Source organism: Caenorhabditis briggsae (genome assembly GCF_000004555.2).
Source record: "Caenorhabditis briggsae complete genome, chrII, whole genome shotgun sequence".
In the NCBI taxonomy this organism is placed as follows: Eukaryota; Metazoa; Nematoda; class Chromadorea; order Rhabditida; family Rhabditidae; genus Caenorhabditis; species Caenorhabditis briggsae.
The window spans coordinates 8145341-8168080 of NC_013486.2; the positions used below are offsets into that span (position 1 = coordinate 8145341).

The 22740-nt window shown below is 38.7% G+C and overlaps 8 protein-coding genes across 8 annotated transcripts; 5 read left to right on the plus strand and 3 right to left on the minus strand.

Moving 5' to 3' along the window:
* Positions 1-358: 358 nt before the first annotated feature.
* On the minus strand, positions 359-2004 carry CBG02935 (the record flags this gene model as incomplete). The annotated part of the gene is made up of 2 exons (XM_002631105.1): positions 359-622; positions 1624-2004. The coding sequence occupies 2 exons, from the start codon at positions 2002-2004 to the stop codon at positions 359-361; spliced, it is 645 nt and encodes a 214-aa protein (XP_002631151.1).
* A 206-nt stretch (positions 2005-2210) lies between these two features.
* On the minus strand, positions 2211-4561 carry CBG02934 (the record flags this gene model as incomplete). Its single annotated transcript, XM_002631104.1, has 9 exons — positions 2211-2769; positions 2816-2949; positions 2996-3281; positions 3326-3568; positions 3616-3703; positions 3755-3876; positions 3927-4255; positions 4338-4442; positions 4493-4561. The coding sequence occupies 9 exons, from the start codon at positions 4559-4561 to the stop codon at positions 2211-2213; spliced, it is 1935 nt and encodes a 644-aa protein (XP_002631150.1).
* Positions 4562-4994: 433 nt separating this feature from the next.
* Cbr-saps-1 lies at positions 4995-7934 on the plus strand (the record flags this gene model as incomplete). Its single annotated transcript, XM_045242345.1, has 12 exons — positions 4995-5131; positions 5177-5266; positions 5313-5382; positions 5433-5552; positions 5599-5733; positions 5777-5992; positions 6040-6333; positions 6381-6506; positions 6541-6840; positions 6888-7105; positions 7152-7540; positions 7681-7934. The coding sequence occupies 12 exons, from the start codon at positions 4995-4997 to the stop codon at positions 7932-7934; spliced, it is 2349 nt and encodes a 782-aa protein (XP_045092161.1).
* Positions 7935-8752: 818 nt separating this feature from the next.
* Cbr-raga-1 lies at positions 8753-9838 on the plus strand (the record flags this gene model as incomplete). Its single annotated transcript, XM_002631102.1, has 4 exons — positions 8753-8895; positions 8947-9555; positions 9604-9694; positions 9743-9838. 4 exons carry the CDS (start codon positions 8753-8755, stop codon positions 9836-9838), a joined length of 939 nt encoding a protein of 312 aa, XP_002631148.1.
* A 456-nt stretch (positions 9839-10294) lies between these two features.
* CBG02931 lies at positions 10295-12196 on the plus strand (the record flags this gene model as incomplete). Its single annotated transcript, XM_045242347.1, has 5 exons — positions 10295-10356; positions 10402-10652; positions 10696-10889; positions 10938-11986; positions 12094-12196. The coding sequence occupies 5 exons, from the start codon at positions 10295-10297 to the stop codon at positions 12194-12196; spliced, it is 1659 nt and encodes a 552-aa protein (XP_045092162.1).
* A 975-nt stretch (positions 12197-13171) lies between these two features.
* Positions 13172-17776, plus strand: CBG02930 (the record flags this gene model as incomplete). Its single annotated transcript, XM_045242348.1, has 9 exons — positions 13172-13190; positions 14159-14249; positions 15143-15236; positions 15326-15451; positions 15618-16647; positions 16697-16812; positions 16899-17002; positions 17108-17204; positions 17633-17776. 9 exons carry the CDS (start codon positions 13172-13174, stop codon positions 17774-17776), a joined length of 1821 nt encoding a protein of 606 aa, XP_045092163.1.
* Positions 17777-18210: 434 nt separating this feature from the next.
* CBG02929 lies at positions 18211-19933 on the plus strand (the record flags this gene model as incomplete). The annotated part of the gene is made up of 2 exons (XM_002631099.1): positions 18211-18354; positions 19838-19933. The coding sequence occupies 2 exons, from the start codon at positions 18211-18213 to the stop codon at positions 19931-19933; spliced, it is 240 nt and encodes a 79-aa protein (XP_002631145.1).
* Positions 19934-20274: 341 nt separating this feature from the next.
* CBG02928 lies at positions 20275-21084 on the minus strand (the record flags this gene model as incomplete). The annotated part of the gene is made up of 4 exons (XM_002631098.1): positions 20275-20356; positions 20398-20548; positions 20595-20746; positions 20948-21084. The coding sequence occupies 4 exons, from the start codon at positions 21082-21084 to the stop codon at positions 20275-20277; spliced, it is 522 nt and encodes a 173-aa protein (XP_002631144.1).
* Positions 21085-22740: the final 1656 nt, after the last annotated feature.

Here is a 22740-nt window from a genome sequence, read left to right on the forward strand (position 1 = left end):
ACTTTGCACCTTTCCGCCGATGAGGGTCACTCGAGGTAATCGACACTTGTTGAAAAGAGCAACTTCTGAATTGTGGAAACGACAAATGACATGATGGGTGAGGGAGCAAACGGGGGGCATCGGAGTAGACGCAAAGGCGACGTACAGATTTATGATGGGAACCTTGGAATTTTGGGATTCGATTCTCATCGTATTAGAATTGAACAAAATCAAAAGGGATTAATCGGTGTACATGTATTATTTCAGTAAGCTGTTAGAGGTGTATTCTTAAAAGGACAACAAAAAGAAACAAAAGAAAAAATTTACTAATTCAGCTAAAAAACAACAACCATAAAACCACTATTTGAAAATGAATATCCTAGCCTCGCATGTAATGATCAATGATAGTGGAAAATGCAGCAAAACCGGCGGCTCCCCAAACAGCCGGCATAATTCCAGCTCTCAAGCCAAGTAGACCTCCGACGATTCCTCCAGAATAAGTTCCATTGCGCCAATCACTTTTTGCCCGTATCGTTTCAAGAGCACATTCGGTGCCAGAGAACATGAGACCGATGGATCCAAAGTTCTTTCCGTACGACTTCATTCGACTCGACATTTCCTTCCATGTTTGTTTGAGTGTCAGCTGAAAAATTACTTTGTATTGGTATTAAGTTGATCGGGAAAGCCCTGACAGTGTTTAATGCAGGCCCTGAAACTGAGAATCTTGGCGACGAAATTTCAGAGAAAGTTTTATAATTCCGAAAATAGGCTTTTACCACTTGTTTCAAGGCCTGGATTCTCTCTTAAAAGCGAATATTCTCGAGGGAATAAAATTGATTTTTTCTTCGATTTGTTGCAACATTTTAGATATTTTTAGGCTTTTCTAATATTTTTGATAATTCTTTTTTGATTTTTCCAAATTTTTTGTTAGAATTTTGTCAGGATGATGTTCGCGAAGATTACTGTAGAAGCCCTTCTATTATGCTTGTCTGAGAAAAAAAAGGTTGAGACGCAGAGAAAATGTGTCTGCGTCTCCGCCGTTTGTGTGCTATTTAGGCTCTCCGCTTCGATATCGCTACCGTATTCAGACTGCAAAAAATACTCTCTAACCTTTTTTTTCTCAGACAAGCATAATATTTTGTAGTTTTTTTTTCGCAAACACAATCACGTCAAAATGCAGACAAAAACCGTAATCTACAGTAATCTCACGAATACCGTTCCATCAAATTTCAGACTAAAAACCGGAAAAACCGAGAAAGGATCTCTGAAAATAGCTAGAAAACCTGAAAGGTCTAGATATTATGCTAGTAATCAAATAAATGAATTTTTCTCTCAAAAAAAATCGCTAATTTTACCACTCGTTTCAGGGTTTGTGTTCAATGTACTTCTGAACTGAATCGTTCCAGTTACACCCGAACCTTTTTTACACCAAAGCCAAAAACTTTGGGGTAAAAAACGGAAGTCGGTTGAAAAGTTGTTTAGTGTTATGTGAAGCCTAAATTGGATCTTTTGTGGAAAATACACTTTGCAATGGTTTGAAACAGACGACAACGTTATGAGCAATCTTCTTATTTTCAAAAACCCCCTTTTTAATGATTAAATGATGCTTTTTCCATAATTCGATAAACTATTAATTCACTGTACCTGTTTAGTAGGATCTCCTCCAACCATTGATAATTGAGGGTCAACTGAAGCTGTGAACAGACCGAAAGCGAAACCAACTCCCACTCCAAGAACTCCTGAGATCGTTGCTTTTACTGCACAATTTTCCATTCCCCACTGAATCCATCGTTCTTCTCGAGACATTTCCGGAAGTGTTAGCATCTGAATCGGTTTAATCGGCGTCCGTTCTGGATTCCACGGTCTCGTCCGAATTCCTATCATCTGATCAATCATTTGGACGTATGCTGATGGTTTATACTCAAATGGTTTTTCTTCTACAACTACTTTTTCCTTTTTTGGTCTGAATGGATTTCCGAATAGTTCCTCCATTGGAATTGCGTTGGAGGAGGAGGCCAGTGCCATCTAGAACAATCATTTTTGAAATCTTGAGTTTTGATAATAGAAAAATGTTCTCAAAAGGCTGTTAACCTTTTTTCAAAATGGAATAAAAAATTTCAAACAAACTAATCAATTTTATTTGGCAATCTATTAAGAGCAATAAATAAGTTATTACACATTTACAAGCATTTTTCAAATAATTTTCCATATATTCGTTAGAGATCTATTATTCACATATCATCGAAGAAGCCGCTAGACGATGGATGTTCCGTTGGAGACAAGGAGATGCGCGTGGTACTCGACACCTCCTCCATTTCTTCTTCTTCTTCCAGCATTGGTCTTTCCTCCTCGTTCTTCCGAGAACGCTTGTATTTGTTAACAGCATTTGATGTGGTAGATGTGTTACTTGTAATGGTATTGGTCCAGCTTTGATTCCGTTGATTTCTTTCATTTGACCGCTTGATTGAATTTCGCTCTATTTGTACAAGTGATCGTCCCGAGTTGATCATATCGTTTGTCATTTCATCAGACTCCACAAATTGATCAAATCCGATATTGTGAAGAACGTAAGCTCCAACTCTATAGTAGTGGATCGCACACAGCAAAATGATACAGATCGGCAAATATATGTTGATTCCTTTAGCTAGAATTGGGATAACGTCTAAATGACCCATCAATTTGGTGAACTGTGTCTCCACACCGAAACTTTTAGCCATGGAGACATGAGAATCCATATGTATCATTCCGAGGAAGTTTAAACAGATTGGTGGGGTCAGGCGACATAGAAGTCTGAAAGTTTTGAATATTATTTAAGGAAAAATTAGGAAATTTTTACATAGCACTGAACAGAATACTATTCTCATCGGTGTGTCCATTAGGGTCCAGATGATAATATTTGTAGATTTGAAGTCGGAAAATCGTGAAATACGCACAGGTGATCAAGTAGACGATAATACCGAAAGCAACAAACTGATAATCATGGGTTATTTGAAAAGAAAAGACGAGTAACTCAAACCTGTGTGTACTTGTAATGGAATCTGTTTGATGCATATTCTGTGACGAAAGCTGCTGGGGAAACGGTATAAGAGACAACGAAGAAAGTACATTCCGAGAACAAAACGAAAAATGTCATGAAAACTGTGACAACTCCGAGAACTCGACAGAATGGCGTTTGAAGACGTGTGTACCAAAATCGGCGAACTCCAACCGGAACACATATGTTTCTCGCAAGATCCAAATTGTAGCCGTTGGATTCGGAGAACGCAAGATTTTCAAGGAACAAAGCGCGATCCACCAGAACTCTGAAAAATTATTTATATCGAATCCTAATTAAAAGAAAACTCACTTCCATTGAGCAGTGGCGTTATTCAACGTTTGCACCGCGTAAATTGTCTTCTTGTGAAGGTTGATAAGTTTTGCTTCTGAGCAGTAATCCCCTATTTCTTCCATACTTGCATTATCAATAACTTGTCTTGAAGGGAAGAGTTGATCAATAACATCATCACTAAACTTTGAAAGAATCGTTCTGACTTTTCGTCGTTGTCCATTTTGGTCATTTTTCATCGAGTTGAAAAGAACACGAACTTTTCTGAAATCGATTTGTGGTGATTGGAGAGATAGAATTATAAAACAAACTTGTAAATCTCCTTGACGTTTTCCTCTGCTTCACTCTTCTCTGATGCCAACTTTTCGATGTCGAAATACGTTTTCCTCAGTCGGTAATCTAAAAGTATAAATATGATTGCCAGCCATCTTCAAGGCAATAATTGATTACGTCTATTTCCATGGTGCCAAAGACTTCGTGGTAATTCAACGAGTCCATGTCCTAGAAGCACAACGAGCAGGAATAGACCCCAGGTGTTGGAGGCAGACACCAAAATGACTTTCAAGTTCTCTCTGAAACTTCTTAGGAATATTCCCTATTCAGACTAGGTTCTCAAACAAACATGTTGATGGACACTCCTTTGAACATCGCATAGATCAGAATCGCGAGGAAACAAAGAGAGTAGATGGCGTAGTAGACGGTGTTGTTGATCACTGCCGCACGGATTTTTCCAAATATGGTAAAATTGCCAGCCGTGACGTAACTTTGGAGGAGTGGAAGGATGAGCCAAGTCAGAATTTGGGCACTCCAATACACAACACGCCAGAGATCGAAGAGAACATCATCTGGTACATATCCTCCTGGAAGTTCGCATTCTGGTACGATTGGCGCTGGAGTCGAGGTGGTGTTTAGAACTCTTTGACGATCGTTCTCGCATTTGTGGAAGAATGTCTAAAAGTAAGAAAGTGAATGAAGTTTATTTTTTACTGTTTTTCAGTAATTTTTTAAAGCATACTATAGTGATTAAACTAACAATAGCCACATCTAGCGGAAGAACGAATACAATGATGAGCGAGAAGTACCATCCGATGAACGTGGATATCGTCACAATCGGATTTTGCTTCCGGATTGTTGAGTACTGAAATCAATATTCCAATTGATTAATGAGCATTTGTAATGGAAACCTACTTTATTCAACAAGTATGAAGTCAGAAGGAATACAATAAATAATTGAACTGCTAACGAAACGGTTCCCATGTTATGTGACACACTAAGAGGAACAGATCACATATTCAGATAACAAATAACGAGGAAAAGCTGCGGGACAACGGAAAAACGCGTCCTTTCCCTTCCTCAAACTCCATCTTCAGCTTCTTTCCTTTTTTTCCTTCTTCCTCAATGTCTGCAAGTTGGCGTCGAATCACATGTTCGCGCGTACACTACTACGCACTAATACACACTTCGGCGCAAAATTTGTGCGCATTTTTCTGTTTTTTTATCGTTCCGCGGCGCTGTTGTCATCATCGTTCTCTCTGGTTCTCTTGTCGAGTTTCAACATTATCGCGATATTGCAGATGCGTTTTTTGTTTTGTTTCTTTCTCGCCCGCGCCCTTTTATGTGTTATCAACCCAAACGTAGATCGATGCCTGCGCAAAAGAAGCGATTCCAAATGTTTACCAGGTTTTTCCAGATGTTCTGGGCACGAGAAGAAGAGGAGAATACGTTGATGCAGCTACTCAAATCCGATAACTTCACGTTAGAGGATGTTCTGCTCAACGAGTTTGTAGTTCAAGAATCACGATATGGAAAAGCCGAACTTGTCAAGTAGTGAGCTGATAACATGATTACATTTATAAATATCACATTTTGCAGCATCACAGCAGAAGAGAACATGAAGGCTTTGATGGAGCTCAGTCTGAATCCAGTTATCAACCCTGATTTACCTATGAAACAACAATACAGGTAATTTTTAGTTTCCGAAAATAATCCTCCAAAAACAAATTTCCAGACTTTCGTTCATTGCATCAGAAATTCTGACTATTCGCGGAACTGATGTTTTTCAAAAGCTAATCGTGACGGTACTACCATAATCGCCACCATTTCAATTATAATTCTGTTTTTTTTACAGACAGAGGAGACGAAAAAATGTCTAGTGGATTTTATGAATGACAAAGCTCCGCTGAATCATCTTGTTGCTGGCTTTTTTGCAAAAATCATGGAATGTCTCCTGTCTCGGCATTTTGTTTTGGTTCGTGTTCTCACAGTTAAATCAGGACCCCTGATGATAGTTTCAGACATTCGCGCTTCTTCAAAAAACTCCATTCTTCGACAAATGTCTCCAAAATATCAATCTCGGCGCCATTGAATGCCTTTTGGAAAACTTAGTTAGAATTCCAAATACCAGCGAAGGGACAAGAGCTATCAAACAAGTAGGTCCAATAAAGAAACCGGACAAATATTCTAATTATTCAGTGGATGATCGACGAGGATATGTTTGTGAAAATTGTGAATCGAATGAGCGAGACTACAAACGACGACGACAGGGAGTGTCTTGCTGAAGTTTACTGTGAAATTTTGAGGGAGTTGCGAGATAAGCTCTATATGCTCGAGTGCAAAGAAGACAGCTTGCATGATAAAGCGATGGAAGAAGAGCTGATTGCAAAAATTGCTGATAATCTAATCGTTGAGGTGACATACCAAATATTCCGAGGATGTAATTGAACTCAAATTTATAGGAAAATTGTTCGGACGAAGATTTTGCAAAGAAGTCTTCGCTCGTAGCTACATCGGCACGAATTCTAGAAGCTTTCATCAAAACGAACTATGTCGCAGATGCACCAGCTCAACACCTTGAAGAAATCGAAAGAAATCTGATTGAAGAACGGCATTACTCGTATGGCCTGATGCGCCCGTGCATTGATAACGATGCATATGAGCACTCGTATCAGCCAGATCCTGAACGGATTGTGGAAGGAATCGTTGCTAATCGTGCTTTCAATATCTTGCAAACAATTTTGAGGGACATCGAGGTAAAATCAGTTATTAATTTAAGTTTAGTACATGTTATCAATTGTAGGCTAACGGATCGCTTTGGCAATCTCTTCTCAGACTGCTCATTGAACTGTGCAACACTAATCATTATTCCACCCATCAGAGGCTTTTTGAAGCTTTTCAAAAGCTACCGTTCGTGAAGGTACATGATGTAGATTGCTGCATATCTTATAGTTGTTTTTCAGTTGATCGAAGCTGCCAAAAAGTTGCCTCTTGCTGGTGTTCTTCACTCGCATCTCGTAAAGGTTGTCAACTTACTGCTCCACTCTGTCTTCACTTCTGGAGATCTTTCGCCAGCTGGGGAGTATTTGCTGACGGAAGGAGGACTCATCAAGAACATTTATGATACAGCAACATCGTTTCATCGATCTGGTGACTTGATAGCTTGTAGTGGACTTCGTTCCTTCAACCAGAACCTTGGAGATGCTATCAGTCGGGCCAAGAAACGCACAGTCCCGAATCCTCGATTGATTGCTATTCTGAAGGTAAGTAAATTTATTGAAAATCGTATGAATTACTGTCAAGTTTCTAGGATGACAAACGATGGACAGAGCTCGAAGAAATAGTTAATAACTACAACCTGAAACATCGACCTCAAATGCAACACGATTTCAATGATTCCAGTCTCCTTTCTTCTGTTAGAAATGACAGTCACGGTTTCAATGATAGCGAGGAGTGGACAGATGCATCCACAAAGTTTGCTGAAATGGATTCAAGTTCATCAGCAACCAGAGGCTTCGCTGCTTTTGGGTATGTAAATTTTTAAAAAAATTTTCTGACCCCCATGAAGTTTCAGATCTGCTTTCGACGCAGACTTGAATCGGTTCTCCGAGTTTGACGGACAATTTGATACTCCAGATGAGGACGAATTCAGAAAACTGTGTTCAGAACGCGCAAATTCATCATCATGCACTGGAGCGCAGCATGGTTTCGAAGCTAGTCCGATCAAGTGGCCTGGTGAGCAAGACAAGGAAGAAAAGAAACCAGCTGAGCCGACCGTCGTACACAGTACGTATCCACAAGAAACTGAGGGGAGCGAAACTAATCTAGATCAGGATGAATCAGACGGGGAGTGGGTTTGGCCAACTTCGCCACCACTTGGGGGAAACGAAGTGGTCACTGAGACTGGACCCCGACCTGAAACGAACTGGGTTTCTGATTTGGAACCCAACTTTTCGTATTTAGGTAATATATATGGTCACTGATAGGTGGGATTGCAGCCACCATCAAGCCTGTATCGTTCATCCCGTTGTTTTATCCTGCTTATGAATTGCTATCCCACCTATTATAGTTTTCACACCCTCTCAACATCACGATTTTTTCAGATAAGCCACCACCACAAGATGACATGTGGGCTGATTTTTCGTCGTTTCCAACAGTCAGTCCCTCAACTTCCACCGCTGTCGTAGCCCCTACCCACGACGATCCCACAATAGCCTGGCCAGGTGCCGACACACATCAGCAAGGAGAGGATTCTGATTGGCCGCTTAACAGCTCCCATGATTCAAAAGCCACTGATCCAGCATGTGTTGGGCTTGCTGCCAGCATCTCGCACCCGGAAAGCAGTAGCGAAGCCTAGATTATAACAATCAAATCATATTTTTCATGTTCACTTATTTACAACTCGTGTTTTTTTCTTCAGGACCAACCAATTGAATTCCTTCCACATCTTTCACTTCACTGTTCATAGTTCTGTATGCAATTCACTTAATGTTTTCTTTCGTCCTCAACCAAACTTCCAAGAGTTTCTCTCTTCGCAATTTTTCACTTATACATTTACCACTCTCTCGAGTTTGCGGTTCCCGTTTGTTTTTTCCTTTACCTCCCTTTCTGCAGTACGAATCGGGAAGTTGTTGCATACGATGCAATTAGAAACTGTTTTGAAGCTTGCCGTGGTTTCGTCCGCTTCAACTTATTGTTCTTTCAAAGAACTTTCTCTTATCACTAGTTGCTAGTGATAAAGGCTGAGCGCCACACTTTTTTCTTACTCTTTCTAATACATAATATATACTTTCGGGCGACTGTTAGGTCCATTTTCTTCCCCTTCACACTCTTATTTTTTTGATTAGGTGGTTTTGAAATTTCATTATTCTCTAATTCGGTGATTAATCATCCACATTCGTGTTTTGGTTTATTTGTGACTCTTCTCGATTAATATTCATCTCGTGATCATGAGAATTCGATCTTCCATTCCAACCATCCTCTTCTCGATTCTTTGCATTCGGTAATAATACGTTATTTCTTTGTATTTCTTCATGAAGTAATAAATTTGAAAATATGTTCAGGCCCTTGTGTCTGCCAATCATTATCCCCATGTTCAGTCATCGCTAGTACCTTTCAGTCATATTCGTTTTTTGCTCATTAGCAGAAGCATTGAAAATAATCCTTTCATAGAAAATGTCTTCGAAACGAAAAGTGCTTTTGATGGGCAAAAGTGGCTCTGGTAAAACTTCGATGCGTTCGATCATTTTTGCCAATTACATTGCCAGAGATTGCTCTCGCCTCGGGCCAACTATTGAAGTCGAACATGCTCATGTCAAGTAATCTTTCTAATCTTTCTTAATTCAAATTAAAAACCATTGAATTTTCAGGTTTCTTGGTAACATGGTGCTCCATTTGTGGGACTGTGGAGGCCAAGAATCGTTCATGGAGAACTTCCTTGTTTCTCAAAAAGATCAAATTTTCAAAAACGTCCAAGTGCTCATATATGTATTTGACGTCGAGAGTCGTGAATTTGAAAAGGATCTCAGATACTACCAGTCGTGTTTGGAAGCACTGCTTCAGAACTCTCCAAACGCACAAGTCTTCTGCCTCATCCACAAAATGGATCTGATCGAAGAAGACAAGCGCGAAGAAACATTCAAGCGGCGTGAAGCGGAAGTGCTTCGTTACAGTGAGCTGGCAGCAACACCTCTTCAAAGTGAGCGGCAAAACGCTGTATGCCAGTGCTTCAAAAGCAGTATTTGGGACGAGACTTTGTACAAAGCCTGGTCGGCAATAGTATATCATTTGGTTCCAAACGTGGGCACAATGGAAGATAAGCTCAAAAAGTTCGGAGCGATTCTGGACGCTGACGAAATTATTCTTTTCGAACGGGCAACCTTCCTGGTGATCGCACATGCTGTTCTACGCGAACACAAGGATCCTCATAGGTTCGAAAAAGTTTCGAACATCATAAAACAGTTCAAGCTGTCGTGCACGTAAGTAGAAAGAAGTCCCGAAACCTCCTATTCAAAAGCTCATTCCAGAAAAATGGGTTCCAAACTCGACTCGATTCAAGTTCGCAACAGTCAGTTCTCGGCATTCATTGATTCGTTCACTCAGAATACCTACGTCATGGTCAGTAACTAAAACTTGAATCGATTTGTTAAATGATTGCTTATTCAGATCGTTGTACCTGATGGAAACGCTTCTGCTCCGATGATCACAATGAATGTGAAAAACGCAAGAAAAGTGTTCGAAGCAATCGAAACCAAACCCTAATACCTCTGAACAATTCTCTCTTCTTGCCCATTCCAGCATTTGTTCCCGTTGCTACTCTTCTCTTTGGCTGTAATATTTTGCTTCACCGGATATTTTATCAATGAATAGTTTAGTGATTTTTCATTTCATAATTCACCGACTAGGCCCCATTCATTACGTTTTCGTATCTATCCGAGTATTGCGAAATTATTTTGTTCAGACATCCCACCTTTTCCAGTGTCTGATCCAAGCTGTTCTTTTCCATCCAACCCAAACAAATTCGCGCACTCCTCGTTTCGACTCATTTCCGTTTTTGTTCTGTATTTGTATATGAATTGTGCTATATCTTCAATGAAGCTGAAAATTTTTGTGTCTGGGTTTTTTAGTTAGTCCTGTGGTTTTCTCTCAAAATCCTAGTATCTGATTTCTCTTAAAATGGTCTCTGTTCTGTTATTGTAAATTATGACTTAATTTCAGATGGAGATTGCTGCGGCGGTGGGTGTCATTGCATCCGTTCCGATTCTCTATAGAGCAGTCAGGTGAAGAAACCAGAAAAAGTTAAAAATTTATCCTGTTTTTCCCAGACCTCAATTGAAATCCACAGTGGAATGTTGGTTTTGTCACAGTTCAACCAAAGTTGACTACAGTAATCGCAACAGTTTCACATGTCCATCTTGTGAACAATACAATGGTTTCACTGAAGATGGTGACTACAATAAACGAATTCCTGCTCAAACAAACATCTCAACAACAAGATATTGTGAACCTCTGAAACCAAAACCTGAAAAATCAAACGGATTGCTTGCTCGGTTCGGTGGAGTGAATATGAGTCCAAGTTGGTAGATAAAACTTTTTAAATGAATACCTGAATGTTTCAGAATCTGCGAATGGTCTGTGCTCAGATTGCAATCTAGGTCAAGAGATTATAATGCAGAGTGTGGGAAACTTTGAACCAGTTGATGAGGATCGGTGGAATGAAGAGCTAGAAGATTACCGTTATAAACTGGAGAGAAGGTATCAATTGTGTCCAAGATGTACGCTTCAAGTTCATGGAAAGCTCAACGAAGATAAAGTAAGAAATCAATTATTGAATTAATTTTATACTTTTCTTATTATACAGAAAAAATACTCATATTTACTGGATGTTCAATACAAACTGAAACATGCGATTGGATCAACACTGCGAGAAGTGGTAGGGAATCGAAATAAATCACGTCGCTGGTTTTTTGCTGGTGGCAGCGTCTGTGAAGCTCTCCACTTCGGATGCCTTATCTCTTCTGCATTCCTTTTTTTGGCCAACATCGATTTCCTGCAACAAGACGCTGGTGCATCCCTGATGAATTTGCCCAAAGTCATTCAAGATCAACTCCCAGTTCTATATACCAACTCATTTGCCATCAACTTTATCATATTTTTCTCGCATCTGATTGCTGCATTCAACAACAAATGTCGAGTCACACTTCCGGATCTTTTGCTCCCGATCATCCTGATTATTGCAATGCTAACCCATTTGGCTCCAAGTGACGGTCTATCACAAGATGTGGCTCTGATCAGAGGTGCATGTGCTTCGTTCGCAACTATTTTGGCAATGGCGGTAACATTGCTTCCAAGGAAACGATTGCACAAAAAAAAACCGAATACGATGATTTCTAGTGCCTTCTCAGTTGCCTCAACTCCAATTTCTCAATGTTCATCTCAGAATAGTCGAAATAATTCACTTCTGGAGCACGAGGAGCCGGCTCTTAGGAAGTCACCGAAATCACCTTCAGAAAGCATTACCACTACTCCAACAAACCGTCTTCGCGACATAACAAACTGGAATCCAACTCGACGAGAGGACAAGGAAAATAGTATGGTAGAGTCAATGGACTGGGACGACAGTGAAACAGTTCGCACCGCTCAAAGCTATTTCCGACCTGGACTACTTTCCCGTAACGCTGGTGAAAACATCGGTTCTTTGACTCCTCAACAATTAGCTCCTTCTGTGGCCAGTTTGAATCTCCTTGGAAGTGCCAGACCATTGGATTCTCCGAGTATCTTTTCAAGACAACGCCGGCAAATAATGCAGCAACAGAACCAAACACCAACAAGATCCTTATTTGGAACACCAGCACGATCCATGGTAGCATCAAACATGGAGAGAAGCCAATACCTGCCTCCAGATACATAGTGAGTTCATGAAACCTTTGCGAAAATAGGTTACTAATTGTCTCATTTTGCCGCAATCGACCTGGTTCGGTGTTCACCTCGGTCTCGCAGCAACACTCGACGGTCAGCAGCGCATGGCAGTGTCGCGTCGTCGGAATCCTCTTCGCCCTCGTTTTTATCGTACTCATCATACAGATTGGACTTTTATACGCTCTTATTCTCCGCAACTAGATCCTCTCTTCATCATCTTGTGTTTCCCATTTCATACTCTATTCACATTTTTGTTGTTATTAGTATCTTTTGTGTTATAGTTTGCTCAACCTCCTTATTTTTGTGCACTTCTTGTTTTAAATCCCATCGTATCTTTTGCTGTTTCAGGCTACATTATTGTGCATTATCTCAACTGTTTTTACTCTATTTTTTATCCCTGTTCTGAATACCTCTTCTTCCCATTGATGTCTTTCCCACACACACACACACACACACACACCAGTTCCGTTGCGTTGTTCAATAAAAGTGATCTACACTAAAAACCAGATGTTCAGACCGCATTCCACAAAACGAACACCTTTATTTACAAAATGAATAATGCAGCTGGGGTCGGATCGGATGAGGCATCATCCCAAAACAAGTAAAATGCACACAACAAACAAGATCTTCTCGCGCACTTGCTCGATCTCTTCTGCGCTTCTTTTGGATTGCACACTGTCTTTTTGGGAACTCTATTCTCTGCGTCTCCTTTTTTCAAATACTCTCTCGATTCCCTATTTGTCCGCCTGACCTCCCCATGCAGAAGATGTCTCTGCCCAATACTAGTCAATAGTAAAAGAGAGTATATGCCATTTTCCAAAAAAAAAAAATAATTACGGTCCAATATGTTCTCTTTCTTCTCACTTCCATTCGATTATCTGTTGTTCTTCTATTTCTTCTTCCTTTCTCTCTCTTCCGCGTTTTTCTCTTCTCATATTTCACTCACTTTTGATCCTCCTTTCCTTCTCTTCAATTCTGTCAGAATAAGAAAAAGAAAAGATAGAGCAAACCAAAACTTCAAGGACTTATGAATTTTTCATATATTTTAAATACCAAATATCCTTTCATGCTCTTTTCCCAAAATCGTTTTGAGTGCACTTTTCGGTTGTCTATCGATATTTCTATTTTCAGATTTCAAGTTGTATGTTCACATGCTTCGTTCCGTTGTAAATAACAATGATAAGAAAAAAGGCAAGTGCTTTGGAGTTTACAGAATTCTAACATTTACTTTTCCATGAAATTACAAAATGGTGGATAGAAGAAGGAAAAAGTTATGAAGATGTTAAAAAAATTCAAATTAAGTATTATTGGAATAAAGTTTGAAATATTAAACTTAAAAAAAACTTCAGTTGAAACTGAATTTTCAAAATCAGTGTATAAAGTTGAATTCAAAATTGAATAATAATTGAAATTGAAACTTTTTTGTTCAAATCGATTCACCGTATTTCTTCTAATAGAAGCTGACTCAAACCGTTAATAACAATATTCCCACTATTTTATCAGCGGACAAAATGTTGATATCTTTTACAGGAATGGAGATAATTGAGCTCAAACTTTCTGGTTTGGGTGAGCTTCTAGTAGAGGAAATACAATAGGTTTTTTTTTCAGATAGATTAGGTGGTTTTGTAAGTTGAAATCGAAATGACTAAAGCTAAAACTAGCTGATAAACTGATTGAAACTAAAAAAATTCATTTAGTTCTGGAAGCTACAGTAAAACTTTCTGAAGAAGTAACAAGCTGTTCAAATTTTAATTTTTGAAATAACTGGATGGTCTTCAACTTTCTTTAAAAAGCTATGATTGCGTTAAAATTAATTTCTTTTTAATGCTATGGAACAAATTAAAAGTGGCTAATTGAAATCACAACGTCGAGTATTCTGGAAAATACTGAAGTTTTCAACTGAACCAAAAAACACCAATGACTAGTTTCAAACAAAATTTTGAACAGAATGTTGCTCTTTGATTTGAAAACTCAGTAGAATGACCGATCTGCACGTTTTACAATTTGAAACGGCTTGTCGTTATTCGTATCTCTTTTCTGTTCCTCATTTTTTATTTACAATCGGTTGAAAAAGAGATAAGTGACAAGAGATGAAAAGAAGAAGAAGAAGAAGAAGGGAAAGAACGGATCAAAGAATATAAAATTATAAAAAGTATATTACAGAAAGCGATTCGAGTGTCCGTGTGGCGACTGACGACCCCACCTTCCAATCATACGCATTCCAGCCTTCAACGTCTTCATCATCTAACGTCGGGTAAGTTCTTTTTTTGAAACGTCTGCGTATCTCAGAAAACTTATCGATCTTCCCGATCATAAGGTCGTCTTCCTCTCTCGTTTTCACTTTGAACCACACTCCATTACCGCTCTATTTCTCTCAATCTCTCTTTTAAATTAGATGACATTTATCATTCCTTCCCAATTCATTTTCTTTTTGATTTACAATCATTGTTAAGCTTCCAGCTGACTTCGGGAAACGTCTAACAAGGCAAAAATATTTATCAACGCGTAGCTTCTTCTTCTTCTATTTTCCTTCTCAATAGAAGAAGCTTATCACAGATTAATGAAAAAAAACCATTTTTTTTCTGAAAAACGGAAGATCTTTTTTTTTTCTTCATTCAATAATATCTCCGGAAGAGAAAAACATATGTTTTGATAAAACGGAAACATTCAATTATCTGCTTACATCTCTCTTCTATCTCCACCCGGAGAGAGACTTTTCATTCTACATCTTTCCGCAAAATTTCTCCTTTCGATTTCTTCATTCATGAAAATTGTTTATCAATTTTATAAACACCAGACGCTTCATATTTTATAATGGTGATTCATTATGATTCATTTTTAATAGGTTAATTTTGATATTTTTGGGCTTATCAACAAGCTTTCGTTCTTCAGTGGGCCTTCAGAAAGTACCTAAAACATCTACTACATATTATAATCCTTTCCCGTATTTCATTCCCCTCAAAAACCCAATTCACCAACCAATAATCTCCATTTTATTCCTCAATTGCTCCTTTGACATTTTCTGCGCCACCCAATCGACCATCTGCTCCGTTTTCTTCCTCTCCACTTAACACACTATTTCTTTCCTGTCACCAAAGAGCATCATCATCATCATGGTCGTTTTGAATCCGTACATCCTTTTTTCAGTTGGTTTGGTGGCCTTCGCACGAAACTATCACAATTGGGTCTGTTTCCCGACTGGATGTCACAACTAGGTATCCGATCGGAAGACGAGAAAATGGTGAGTGGAGAAGGGTTTTTAATACTATCAGTACATAAAGTGACAAGTGTCCCCGGGTGAAAAGGTGACGAAATGATTGAATTTTGCAGGATACATCATCTACGAGTAGTCCACAAAGTGAGCAATCAATTGGAGAGTACGATGAAAGTACGCTAGTTTTTCGACCAGTACAACTGGATCGTTGTGGGCAGGAGGATGATTCCGAACAAGTTGATGTATGTTGTTTTGGATTTTTAGAGACGGATTTAAATATTTGATTATGCTAAAAACACGTTAGAAGAGACGGCCCAAAAGATAACTTTGGACATAGTCAGTGCTCATAGAAATAATGAAAACGACACCTTACTTAATTTGAAAACTATTTATGTATTTCTTTTTCAGATCTGGGACTTTGGGGCCACTTTCCTTGCTGACCTGGATTCCAATCATGTCTGGAATGATACTATAGAACGGCAGCACTTCGGACCTCTCAAAGATTTGATAACAACTGGAGGAGGCGCCAACAAAACCAGCAGTCATAGTTTCAAAACCCATTCTCTTCTGCATCCAACGTGGTGTGACAAGTGTGGAGATTTCATTTGGGGAATTCTGAAGGAAGCATTGAAATGTGAGAATTGCAACTACACATGTCATGCCAGATGCCGAGACTTGGTAACGTTGGATTGTAGATCTCCTGGAAGCTCTCTTGCCTCTTCGGCTGACTTTGACTCTATTTATCCACAACTCGATGGGACCCTCGGAACCATTCCTAAAGGATTGATCCTTCCCCCCGCAATGAGCTCAAGTACAGGGTCTGATAAGGAGAATGGAAATGCTAACACTGCTGAAACATCTGTTGAAAATCCAATATTCTCATCCAAAAACTCATTCACCCTTCCAAAATCATTCTCTCCAGTAGACAGCATTCGAAAAGAAATGAAAGAACCGAGTGCACCGCCAGAATCAAGACATACAACGTTAAGAGTTATTGAGAGATATGTGAAGGAGGATACACCATTTGAATGGACTGATGAATATAAAGAACTGGATCTGGAAAGGAAGATTGAAGCATACAACTCCATTGCTAGAGGAATGGAAATCACACTTCACAAAGATGGAATCAATTTCGGAGGTCATATTCATGTGAATATGAATCTTAGTAGACCAATTAGTGTTGTCCAGGGAGTTGCTCCACCCACGGTCTATGACGTTGTTAATACTACTAAATCAACTTCAAAAACAACATTGAGAACAATCACTTCATTTTTCCTCCCAAGAAATACTACAAAAGTTATCAATATCGATAGCAAGACTACGGCAAGAAAGATGATTGTGACTCTGTTGAAAAAGTTCCGAGTGGCCGATAATCCGAGAAAGTTTGCATTGTACGAGTGTGAGCAACAAACCGATGATACTACATGTACGCTAACAAGTGAGTGTAATTTTTAAAGAGAGTTCCCTTAGTTTGTACTTTTTTTCAGGAAGACTGACTAGAATCTCGGATGATGCTTGTCCTTTGAAAGTTGTTCTCAATTGGCCAAGTCCACATTGTGGTCGTGCACTTGTTCTACAAGAAAACGACACTGGAGATATTCTGGTATGTGCATTTTCTTCTTCTGCTCCTTTTTTTCCCTTGATTGCGGGTCACAAATTCGGGAATAGAAAAAAATGTTTTTTTTTCAGTGGGACGCTTTCGAAATTCCGGAGCTCGAGAATTTCTTGAGGATTTTGGGGATGGAGGAGAAGCAGTACGTCTTCCAAACGCAACAAAAATATCAACAGTACAGGTGAGAGAAAGATACGTCATTCTGCAAACTGACCAAGAGACAAATATTTACTTGAAAGCTCAGATGTTTTGGGAAGGGGAAAGTCCTTGAAAGTTACCTTTTCAGGTATCATCTTGATGCGGAACTCCGTCAACGAGGTCATCACGTTCCCGAAGGAGAAGCTCAACCAGTGATTCAGACGAATCCGTTTTTGGATGAAGATGTAAGCGTTGGAAGTTGACATGAATTTCTCAACGAAAGAGAAACATGTTTAAACATACCATTAAACCTGTAATAGAAGGACTCCTTACTTCCAACTTTGAACCAACTTTTCTCGGTTCCTGTTGAAGATATAAAAAGTTGGCAACTGATAAATTGTTTATCATAATATCAGAAATGTTTTGTCAATTGACAAATTTTTTTAATCTTGCATAAGAATCGAGATAATTGAGCTCAAAGTTAAGTGTCGGGGCCCTTCTAGTATAGGTTAAAAAGTAGAAGGTCATTGACATCAACCCCCGATAGTGCACAAAAAATATCGGCCCATTATAAAATCTGAAAAAAAAATTATCGAAAAATTTCACCGAGATTTCTCAAGCTTCAAAAATAGAAACTACGATTTCCAAAAATCCATTCCTCTAAATTTTTCAGTTTCTCCGAAATCAAGATGAATACGGAACATCAGACAGTATGCTGTTCTCGGGAACCATAAAAAATGCCATAATGGAAGATCCGGAATATGTGAATCTTGACTATCTCAAAAAACAAAACATGGACCAATCAACGAATTTGTAAACATGATGTACACTCATTTTTATGGATCCTAGGGTATCCTTCTTCTCTTTCCTCTCTTTGTACGGATTTCTGGCTCTCTCTGCTCCAAAACTACAGTTTCCATATTTGACGTCACTTTCTCCAACAACGACAAGATTGTCTATTTATACATAATACAAATAAACACTCATCTCTTTTTTTCCAATGCTTTTCCTCTTGAATACAAAAACAATACAAACGACGGATCCACCCGTAAATGGTTCCCTTCTCTCCCTCTTTTCCCAGATACAATAGACTGCAATCTCACGACCCGATTTTCGCACCGTCCGGACATTGACCAACTGACTGTCCGATTTTGTTTGCTTTCACCTCTTGGAGCAGCAACAACAGCTAGCTTTTGCTCCATCTGGCTCAAACCATACCATTCCTAGTCTCAAGAAAGAAATGCTCTAAGAATGACAAGCGAACCGGTCATCGATGATTACGAAGGTCCAACACCATGGGAGCAATTGATCCCTGTTTGTATTCTAACTGCAATCCTACTGATTTTACTGCTTGCTTGTGTCAAAGAGTGTCACTTCAAGTACAGAAGAAGCAAGGTGAGAGAAAAAATATTATTATTTTTTACCTTTCCAATGAAAAACAAAAGACATCCCACTCGTCCTGATATCCTATTTCATCTTATGCTTTTTTCCCGTTTGCCGATCTGAAAAACAAAAAGAAAGCATTTTTGCAAAAACTTTTTTCCTGAAAAACTGATTAGAGAACATAAATGATATCATTATCTATGTTCTATTCTAGGGATCTATTCACAAAATTATTAATCACAAAATCTAACGAAATCAGAAAAAACAATAACATGCATGGGAGAAAAGAGAACGGAAACGAAATGTGTTCCTAATTTTATAAAAAACATATTGATAGGAAGGTGGGAAAATGACAAATCGGTGATCAGAACACAATTCCTGAAAAGATTTGCGCAATGAAAAACTGTAGTGTTCCTTGTAGACTGATAGCGTTTTATGCTGATGATCCGCAGACATTCACAATTGTTTTAATCTCCAAAGAATAAATAGCGGCAAGAAGTACTGAAGGTCTGTATTCATTGGTTCGCGACTTCGCTCAAAGATATTGAAAACATCAGAACGTTATTGTAAAATGTAGCTAAACTTTCCGTTAGTCTACTAAATTTTTTTGAATACCGAAAATTCCCAGACTTTCCATGATAGCTTCACGTTGAAGTGGTTTGGAAATCAATGAGATCCCGAGTTATGATGATCGGATCATAGAATGTATTGGACGGCACTTGTGCCATCACTCGCTTCAAAATAATCCAAAATGACAAGAATTTTTTGAACATGTATACATAAGTTTCTTAACAATTTACTCACATGAAGTTTAAAATTCAGAGAAAATTATGTGCGAAATTTTAGAAAAATTCGCAATTGAATTATTGTGAAGCGAGTTATGGTCCAAGAGCCGAACCATACTTTTTTGCTTCGAGCACTATAACTCGAGAGCCCGTTTTTTCAGAAGTTTTCAGGATGAAAATATGCTAAAAACTCTGAAAATGTCCGGTTGCCAAAAAACGTTTAATTGTGTGACCAAAGTGTTAAGCCATATTTCAACAAAGAATTCACAAATTTCAAATAATCTGACGCAAAATAATTTACAGATGTAATCCAATGAAGAAAATAACCTCAAAGACTTATCACCAATATGCTTCAATAGAAATTTTTCTGGTTGTGAGATTCTGTAAAACTGCAAAGTCCTATTCTAGAAATTGATTATTTTGCAATCTTAATTGCTGAAGCATTGGTTCTAATTCGCAAAAACTAATTGACAAAAGTTTTTTGAGAACCGACCTATAACTTTTCGAATTCCATTTTCTAGAACTTCTGGATTACATCTATTTATTAAATCTGCACCAAAACGTATTCTTTTCTGAAAATATGTTTATTATCCATCACATTTATCGGCACATTTCCAACTATCCTATCACCACCTGAACTGAAAACTATACTCTAATAAAATTTTTGTTCCCTTTGACCTCCTCATCTCATCCCAATATTTACTTTTTAGGCAGCTGAAATCGCAGCAAAACGGGATCTGGGTCCTCTTCCGAAAATCACGGTCACCAACGGTCGAACCGGAGAAGAGCGTGTCATCCAGGAGTAATACGGAAAACCAAACAACTTAATTTATTTTGACTCAAATCATATTTATTTATTTAATAGATTTTCAAAGAAACATGTGTTTGAAAAGAAAGAGTATATAAACGAATTTTTAAACTAAAGTCGTTGTGGTTTTGATGGATTTTATAATTACATATAGGTTTACAACACTGGTGGATTTCGCTGGTGACAACTGGGAATTGAAAATTTGAAACTGCGATTTTTCGGGAAGTAAGTAACGTAAAAACTCGTAAGAAGCATACAAAGTGAACGGAGCGGGAGAAAAGAGAAGAATGGAAGAGATAATGGTAGTGGTTTGAATTTCAAAAGGAAACGTTGACAAGTTTACGATGAGTATGGAGGTGGAAGATCCTTTGCGATGTCATCGTAACGTGGTGGCTTCCTGCTGCGAATGTAGATACGGATTCTAAAAAATAGAGTTGTTGAAGGAAAGAAGACGTTACTCACCTGTAAATCACAAACAGAATCAACAGAACGATTAAAATTGCGATAGCGAAAAGAATTGGTTTCACCAGAAACGGAGGAACTCGAATTGGGAAATCACTGGCTGAGGTGACCCCTTTCAGAGGTTGACGGTCACATGATTCACCCCAATATCCTAAAATTTCATGAGTCATGTTGGCATTTTCTCTTGAAATTCTAACCTGGCAAGCATGAAATACAAAACGGAGGGGAGTAATAATTGTAGCAATTACAAAGTTTTGTTGCTGGATTTGCTCTTCCATGGACACAAATTGGCCAGTCGCATGCGGCTCCAGTCCAATGAGGAGGGCAATCTGAATTTTGAATGAGTGAACTGAACCATTTTTTCTAGAAGAATCCCTCTTGTTCAATTTATCTTGAAATCTCAATACCCACTACTTCACTTCCTTTTCCATTTTCAGTTAGAGCCACATCAATCCTTCTAGGTATACAAAACGAATAACTTAGTCCCTCCGGAGAAATAAAGAAGTCGGGAAGGAAATGGAAAAAAAAACAACAAAAAAAGAAAACTTACTAGCCATGTTGAGTCGTCAGCAAACTTCTTAGATGGAATGAAAACCAGAGGAAAGAGAAGAAGGAGGATCTGCAAAGTTCTGGAGCATGAGACAATGTGAAATTGGGCGTACGGGAGGAGAGAAGTGAAGGAGGCATGGCATTAAAGTGAAGGAAAGAATAAGATTCTGGAGAAATAGAAGGCAAAAGAGCAACAGGAGTTTCGAGGAAAGAAGCAGGAAGAAAAGTAGTCGTTTTAATATTCTAGATACACAAAGAAATCGCCAGAATGGGAAAGAGGTTAAAGGGAGAAAGGTAAAGAATTTAATGAGGCGAAGTGGGAAGGAAAGCACTCTAAAAAATCAGGTTGGGATATTTATTTGGGCAGTTTTCAGATAAAGAAATGGCGAGTTTTCCAATTATTCGTTTTCGGGTAAGGAAATGAATTTCCTTTTGGGTATTTTGTTAGGTATTTCTTTTGGGTATTTATAATATTAGATTTGGAAAATTTATATTATAGAAACATGAGAACTTACAACTAGCTTAATCTGGAACATGATCAATAGTTCTAATCCGAATATCTGAGCTCTTGCAAGTTTTCCGAATAACTTCAGAATACCTTCAAGTTTCTAATCCCAGTTACAACCATCCCTAGTAAGGGCGAGATAAGATGTTGTGAGGAACTAGAGTAAACCGACTACTGTAGCTACTCGACTTTTTCTGATTGGGACGTCTAGGATAAAAACCAACCAACTGTTCACAAAACAGTCACGCCCAAAAAAAGCTTCCAAAGCCAAAAAAAAACAATTTTACCCACGAACCTACATGTTCTTCCAGCTCACTCTCCATTCCATTATTCATTTGTTTTGACACAACAAACGAAATGAACAGCAGAGAGAGACTCTGAACAGATCCCATAAAAACACATTTCAGAATGAATGGCAGAATAGTAGAATAGGCGCTAGAATGGAGCAATTTTTCCCAATCGGGACCACATAAATCTGTTGGCTTTATGAGGTTTTGACTCTTCATCAAACAAAAAAAAACGAAAAAGCGAAGAGAAAGAGAGAGCTCATCAAGAAAACCTCAGATAAGCTTCGAGAGTCAAATGAAGAAATTGTATTTGAATGGGAAGGAAGGAATTGGGAAAGCGTATATAGTGGTTTCAGTTCTCGGAAGATATAAGGCAGGCACCTCTGGAATAACAAGAAGGGGATAAAGAGATTTGAAAGAATAAGGGCAAGAAGGTGTCCGTAAAGGACACCCAACCATTATTCTTTATTCCAGCACTTCGGGACTGCTCGCTTTGAACTCGGGAAACGCATACTGCAAATTGGTTTCGCTTCTCCTTCTCCTTTTCAGAAAGAAAAGGCGTTTTATGGTGTACTATAGAAGGAATAAGAAGAAGAATAAGAAGGTGGGGAGATTACAGAGGTGAGTCAAATGAATCGAATGGATAAAAAAGAGAAAGAGACGACTACTCTTGTGGAAAGTCTCGAATTACTTGAACTCTGAAGCCAACTACTCCCTCGAGTCGCCAGAAGAAGACGACGTCCCCTCCCACGAAGAAGCTGTCATGTCATCTTTTCGAAGAAGTTGCTAAGGAGGAGACGATGGAAAATAGAATGATGTGGGTGGGAGGGAATATTGAAGCCCCATAAAAAGTTTCAGGAAATTCTTTCGTATGAACTATGTATCCTATTTTTTGCTCCGGGAATAATTTGGGATTAACTGTGAGGACAAGCATCTGTCTCGGACAGATGGAGTACTATAAATACAATCATTTGAATTCAAGACCGTTATCACAAGGAGAAG